At 35.8% G+C, this 7816-nt stretch overlaps 1 protein-coding gene across 4 annotated transcripts in view; it reads left to right on the forward strand.

Moving 5' to 3' along the window:
* The window catches only part of LOC134230998 (mothers against decapentaplegic homolog 4-like), a 33721-nt gene extending 26555 nt beyond the window's left edge, over positions 1 to 7166 (forward strand). For all 4 annotated transcript variants that reach the window (XM_062712867.1, XM_062712865.1, XM_062712868.1 and 1 more), the window contains 4 exons: positions 3801 to 3984; positions 4457 to 4625; positions 5454 to 5592; positions 6349 to 7166. In XM_062712867.1, coding sequence (XP_062568851.1) covers positions 3801 to 3984; positions 4457 to 4625; positions 5454 to 5592; positions 6349 to 6572 — 716 coding nt within the window. In that variant the 3' untranslated portion in view covers positions 6573 to 7166. The remainder of the gene's footprint in view (positions 1 to 3800; positions 3985 to 4456; positions 4626 to 5453; positions 5593 to 6348) is intronic.
* Positions 7167 to 7816: the final 650 nt, after the last annotated feature.

The following is a 7816-nucleotide window of genomic DNA, read 5'->3' on the forward strand; positions in this document are numbered from 1 at the left end:
GTAATTGCTGTAATACACGCGTATATATTTTAATCAAGGGTCATTGGTTGAAAAGATTGGTGATGATGTGAAGTAAGAGATAACGGAATCTTTACTATGACTTTTTTTCTGGTATTGTAGATAAAATTACACCGATTGACTAGGTCAATAAAAAATCTGCAAAATTGAAAAAATAAAAAATATAAAATAAAAGCCGCCCGCCCGCCCCGATTTTTAAAAAAATTCGGATGAGAATCTAGCAATTTATTTATTATGGCCTAAAAGCCGCCCGCCCGCCTCGATTTTTAAAAAAATTCGGATGAGAATCTAGCAATTTATTTATTATGGCCTTAGTACTAACATTTTTATATGCCCGTCTTAAGACGGGACGTATTATGTTATAGGCTTTGTGTCCGTCCGTCTGTCTGTCTGTCCGTCTGTTAGCTTTTCTCGTGTCCTGCTCATAACTTTAATACTATAAGGCCTAGAGTTACCAAACTTTGTCAGCTGATACGTCTTGGGTAGAAGGTGTGTCTCGCACAAAAAGTAGGTCACTCTGACCTTTAATAAAGATGCTATAGCCAAATATGGAAAAATCCTGTCCGGCTCATAACTAGGAAACTATGAGACCTAGAGATTTCAAACTTGGCAAAAGTATACAGCTAAAGTAGAAGGTGTGTTGCGGCCTATTTCAAGGTCGCTGTGACCTTTAATTTAAGTGAATTTTTAAAAAAAACTAAGTCTTTTAAATTTTAAACTTCATAATCCTAAAAAATGTAAAAATATAGTTGTATCCTTATTAAAAAATGTTAAATTAAGTAAAAACTTATTTTTTCATTATATACTTTACAGCAATGTGTAACAAATGTTTATGCTTTGAGAGGAATTCAGTTTGTCCCATGGGCATAATTATCAAGCACTGGTCAAGAAGAAATGGCCTCATAGTTGCTTGTGTTAATTAAGAGTTCTTGATGGCTAGTCCAGATAAAGATCTTCCAATAGGTGTAATGTAATTAAAACAAATTTATGTTTTAGTGTATGATTAAAACTAAATTAGTATTGTATGATATAATTAAAACTTATTATTTATATACATGTGTTCATTGAAAAAAAATATATATTTCAATTTTTATATATATTTGCAACAAATTGCAGTCATTGTCTCACTTAGAATTTTATAGTCTGAAGAAATTATAATTTATGTTTGATTTTTTTTATTAAACTGTAGCATTTCTATTATTTAATAAAAAATGCAATAAACAATTTAAGTTTAAGTAAGCTGCAGATGGATATTTGTTATGCTCTAACACAACCAGTTTAGAGTTATATGATGTACAGTCGCACCTGCTGTTACGGCCACCCGGAATCAGCGGCCACTCCCCATGAGCGGCCAGTTTCAATCCCGCCCGTTCATTTTTCCACTATATTTTAACTCATTTAAGCGGCCACCTGTCTAACGCGGCCAGTGGCCAGTGTTTTTAGGTCCCGTGCGCTTAACATGCCTGATTTCAGCGGCCATTTTGTCTGTTTTGTCACATGACTTCCGTCTGACACGTGACCTCGTATCCTCATACGAAGCCAAACATGAACAGCTGATAATGAGTTAATGACCAATAATTGCAGGTGTAATTTGAATTCTGACAGGATTTAATGATTTAATTAATATGATTAAATAATTTGTTGTTAACAAAGGTTTTTTTGGTGTTCTTTATTTACGAAAGTAAGTTGTTGAATATGTTCATGATATAAATTCAATACATTAATTACAATTTCGTCTGAGATTATCTAGTCAAGCGGTCAATCTCCCGTTTTTAATCTTTTATGTAATATAAATAAATACATATCTAGATAAACTAAAAAGCTTTACACAGCATCAGGGAAATGCTAATTTGTAAGAACATTTCATGACTTCGTATGACGTAAATTCTATGGCTGTAGAATTAAAATTTAACAACACGAAACAAAACCAAAAAAAAAAAAATGACAACAACAAAATCAATAACAAATTTCTTTCAGAAATTTATGTAAAATGAAATGTAAGAAAGGGGATTTCATAAATGTGTGATAATTGTGGATTTGGATAGGTGTGAAAATAAATATACAACAACTGTGTTCGCAATTTTTTGTTCATTGGTTTGAAACCTGGAATAAGTGGCCACCTGTCTTATGTGGCCAATTTGTCATTCTCCCACAAGTGGCCTCTTAAAACAGGTTTGACTGTATTTGTTATAATCAATCCCTACACTGCAAGTCTCTTAGAGATGTATGATAAGTAATGGATATATGCCGAATACTGTTCTATATGTAAAATTATCAGACTGTTTGAGGCCCGTTCGGGCCGAAAACTGTCTGATAATTTTACATATAGAATAGTATGAGGCATATATCTTTCTTAAAACATTGCCATTTAAATGTCCAAAAGTTACCTGGCGGAGTCCGATAATAACACAATGGGAGTTCAAGCATCCATTGTTTTCTACCCGTCTGATAAGTAGATAAAAGAAATGAGTGAACGGTAAAAAAGTGAGTGAACTCTTGTTTCATTAATTTCATTCATTCAATGGCAGTCGTTTCGTTTAGAAGGACAGGGGTACGGTGGTGAAAGATTTTTGGGGGGAACATTTTTATTTATGATGTGCATAAATTGACATTGATACTGACATAATTTTGGGTGATATTTTAACCTTCACCATGGCAAGTAAAATGCGGATTTTTACCCTAGCTGAATTTTTAACTTAGATAATGGAAATTCTCAGGTTTTGAAAGTGTGGCCATCGGGGAACAAACATAAAAGGATATTGCAGAAACTTTTTTTCAGAAATGGATTTAAATTCGCTTTTTCAATTAAAGTGCTGAATCAAAAACTCTTTTAAAGAATGAAAATTAATGTTGTGGAAGTTTAAACTCGGATTTCTTTTCATGGATTTGCTATTTTGTATTGTGATCAACTTAATTTCCTTGCGTTTGGTTTCCATGAATTTTTTTCCTAACATTTTTATTGGGGGTTTCTGGACATATTTAATCTTAATTTCACTCTTCTTTTTGTTTTTTAAATACCGTCCGATTTTGTTTTCATTGCCGTCCGATAATATATTATCAGACTGGTAATTATTATTATCGGACGGCTACAGGTAAATTTTTAGACTGCAAGAACAAAGGCTTGACGTCACAACAATGTTTTAAGAAATGGAAATTAAATCATTGAAATCTGTGTCAATCTGTTAATCAAGGCTACCTGATTTTCTTGCATCCTAACCAATTTATTATTATTGAACAATATTTGACGGCGTATCATGCTGTGGCGGGGCACTTTATGTAACCTCTTGACCTCAGAGGTTGATTTGTGTTTTGAGAAACTTGAACTTTGACACTGAACTGTCAGGCAGGGGAGGGGGGAGGGGAAATCATTGTTTCTGAAACACATGATTTTGTTTTGGCCTTTTCACCCATTGATTGACCATTTCTGTTCTAAGGGAAGTGTCCCTCGGCCAAATTGCAGGTCAACAGACATCCAGTTATTATAGAATGCACTGACCAGTGTTCTTTGTTTGAAGCATATCCAATCTTTCAAAATTTGCTTATGTAATAACTATGTCCTCTAGATTTAAAAGGGGGTAAAAAAATTCTCGGAGCTTTCAGGCTATCAAGTTAACATTCTGTCTTCTACATTAGTAACCTTGTTTTCAGTTGTATCTTTTTTATTAATTTTTCAGTTTTGGTGAATTCTTTGTTGTTAATTCTGTCTCGTTTCTTTTCCAGCCCCTGAGTTTTGGTGTACCATTACGTACTTTGTTGTTAATTCTGTCTCGGTTCTTTTCCAGCCCCTGAGTTTTGGTGTACCATTACGTACTTTGAGCTAGACCAGCAGGTTGGTGAGACGTTTAAGGTCCCATACAGTTATGCTCGAGTGACCGTGGACGGTTACACCGACCCATCCAGTCTAGACCGGTTCTGTCTGGGTCAGCTGTCCAACGTCCACCGCACAGAAACCAGCGACAAAGCCAGGTAAATGGGGGGGGGGCACAACCAAGAGATCAGGTGAAAGATATACATCACCTAGTTACACTACTTGATACAGGGAAATTATCGTCCCTGTATTTCAATCCTTTCGCCCTTCCTTTGGTTAGGCGAATTGAAAAACGGCGAATTCATTGAACACAGTATAATTATTTGAATTCTTACTGGGCGAATTTAAAGCAGGGCATAATTGTTAGCAAGTGTAATAGGGCAAAAATAACCCTCTACATACAGTATTTTAGATAAGCATAAATTACAGAATAGAATTCAGTAACACCAGATAAAGGTTATTAAGAGATACTGTAATCCAGATGCTGCACGTGAGATACGATAAATGTGATAGATGGTCTATGTCTAAGTATGTAAAAGCTGTAATTACATTATTTGACAGTTTACACATGGTAAAGGTGTACAAGTGGATTAGCCTATTGATAAGTATAAGCTGTAATTACATTGACAGGTTACACATAGGTAAAGGTGTACAGCTGGACTACAATGGGGAGGGGGATGTGTGGATCCGGTGTGTCAGTGACCACAGTGTGTTTGTCCAGTCTTACTACCTTGACAGAGAGGCAGGGAGACAGCCGGGGGACGCGGTCCACAAAATCTACCCCAGCGCCTATATAAAGGTGAGATAAAATCTACCCCAGCGCCTATATAAAGGTGAGATAAAATCTACCCCAGCGCCTATATAAAGGTGAGATAAAATCTACCCCATCACCTATATAAAGGTGAGATAAAATCTACCCCAGCGCCTATATAAAGGTAAGATAAAATCTACACCAGCGCCTATATAAAGGTATGATATAAAGTCTACCCCAGGGCCTATATAAAGGTACATTATAACATATACCGCAGGGCCTATATAAAGGTACATTATAACATATACCGCAGGGCTTATATAAAGGTACATTATAACATATACCGCAGGGCTTATATAAAGGTACATTATAACATATACCGCAGGGCCTATATAAAGGTACATTATAACATATACCGCAGGGCTTATATAAAGGTACATTATAACATATACCGCAGGGCTTATATAAAGGTACATTATAACATATACCGCAGGGCTTATATAAAGGTACGTTATAGAATCTACCCCAGTGCCAATATATAGGTCAGTTATAGTTAAAGATGAGATACCCCAGCGCTGATAAAAAAGTGAGTTATAAAATCTACCCCTGCACCTATATAAAGGTCATTATAAAATCTACACTAGGGCTTATATATCGGTCAGTTAAACTAGCAGAGACTAATTATCCAGAATGGTCTTTTACAAAATAAATGGATATATTTTGCATAGTTCTCTTCATAACAATCCAGATGGACTTGGAAAATTTTTGCAAACTAATGATTTGAGAAGCTTACCCCACCTCATAACTGTTGTTTTCTAGGTGTTTGACATACGTCAGTGTCACAGACAGATGATCATCTCTGCATTTGTTTTGTAGGTGTTTGACATACGTCAATGTCACAGACAGATGCAGGAACAGGCCGCCACGGCTCAGGCGGCAGCAGCAGCTCAGGCCGCCGCGGTAGCAGGAAACGTCCCAGGACCCGCTTCTGTAGGGGGTATTGCTCCAGCTGTCGGTGAGTGTCTTAGGACATACTGAGATCCAACCTTTATTTGTAGCAAAGAATATGAAGGAATATCATGACCTCCTTTTATTTGTGAATTTTTCTTGTCACATTTTGAAACCAATTTTTTTCACCTATATTATGTTAATTTTTATTGGACAATAAAAGCTTACTAAAGAAAATTAAAAATTTAAACTTAAGTCTTACTCTCTTTTATGAAATCGTTGGCTTATTTCATGTATTTAAAATGAAAAGCATCGTAAAGGCAATAGAAAATTTAACTGACGTTTTACGCTCTTTTATGAAATCTTGGGTGTATTCAGAGCTGCCAACCCTTACAATTTTGGCGTAAGTCTTACAAAATTAGTGTCCCAAATATGCCTTACCATTTCTCTCTATATGCTTCCGATTTCGGTTTTTCTGTATGAGAGTTTATAATATCAGAATTTTCATAATCGACCGTCTACAGTTTCTACTATTTAAATATTCATAATCTTTACAACACTTGCTTGCATTGTCGTTTCTGTTTTAAATGGCTGATCGCATTCATGTCAAAGTTTTAAAGTAAACAAAATGGAAACGGAACATGCCTCAAATTGCTCCGATTGCATGTCCATTTACAAAAAATTTTCAGCGGCAGGGGGCTGAGGTGGTCCGCGGACCATGCCTTACTATTTTTCATTTCATAATGTTGGCAGCTCTGACTGTATTTCATTTGTTATAAAATTAAAGCGTTCCTATATTGATGTTTGTCTTATACTTTGACAGGCCTGAGTGCGGCAGCAGGGATTGGGGTGGACGATCTGAGAAGACTGTGTATATTACGTCTGAGCTTTGTGAAAGGCTGGGGACCGGACTACCCCAGACACAGTATAAAGGAGACACCCTGCTGGATTGAGGTACAGCTGCACCGACCACTACAGCTCCTAGATGAGGTCCTACAGACCATGCCCATAAACGAACCCCGACCCCGAGGGTTCTTCCTCGGTTGATTGACCTTTGATTGACCTTTTGACCCAGGGAGTCCTGACAGCATTTCTCTATGTTTGTGTATCCTCTGCGTTTTTATAAAATCGACATCAGTGGTGTTGTTTGTTGACATCCAACTGTTCTTACTCTGTTGTTCTGTGGGGATGTTTTTATATATATTGTGCTGTTACATGCTTTTCATCGAAAAGTTCATTCATGCACTTATCACTGTTATTTAAAATCACCTATGAAGAGATTACACCAGATACAGTGATTAAAACTCATCATAGTTAATGATCAGGGGTTGTACCAAAGCTTTTTCCTGACATCTTGGCATCCTGAGAATATTATCAAGAGCACAGTGGACCTGATAACTTTATATACAAGTGATGTACATGTATTAGAATTGGTGAAATGTCCCCTTTTATATATCTCAGGTTGTAACCACAGACTGCCAAAGTTGCACTTCAGATTTTTCTGTTAGAAAACTTTGTTTAACTCTTGAATAGATTTCTTTTTATGGTCACTTATTCACTACTCGGTAATTTTTATCAGTCCCAATTTGGAGAATGTAAAAAGAGTCAGTGTTAGATAAAATGGGGGAGGGGGAAGACCATTTGCTTTTAACTTTTCAGCCAATCAGACGATGGAATCACTCTGTTCAGCTGACCAATGAGAAAGTGAACTGTTGGATAAAACTGACCAATCAGAGACATTGAATTGTCAGGTATCCCTCCATTCACAGACCCAAGAATGGTGAAAGTTATAACATTTTCAGAGAGAAAGAGACTTTTCTTTGCAAGATGCCTACCTATCAGCTGTCAATCATGTGTTAGTTTATAAAGTTCCAAGTCTGAGTAGTGGCATTTGTTTTTTCTGATATTGATGCTCATAGACTGACGAATGATGATTTGTTTTAATGCTTTTTGGAAGTCATTGAAGAGAGATTATGTGTCAAGATTACATCGTGATGGTTGTAAATTTTTATATTTGTACACATTCACTATTTCATTGTTCACTGCATGTGACATTTACATTTAGATATATTTATATACAGTTATATATATATATATATTTACATATTGTAGTTGTTCTTTTTTTATAAATTGAAGCTGGGAAGGACCAGATTCAATTTTCTGGTTGTTTAGATTTTGAAATGGATATGATGTCATAATGAAGATGATTTCTTAATTGAAATGATGTTATGAATGAAATGATGTCATGATAAAAAATGATGTTAGGATGGAAATAATGTTGAAGTAATTAC

Source organism: Saccostrea cucullata, unplaced genomic scaffold (assembly GCF_032062105.1).
Source record: "Saccostrea cucullata isolate Sc308-1 unplaced genomic scaffold, CSIRO_AGI_Scuc_v1 ctg6839, whole genome shotgun sequence".
Taxonomy (NCBI): Eukaryota; Metazoa; Mollusca; class Bivalvia; order Ostreida; family Ostreidae; genus Saccostrea; species Saccostrea cuccullata.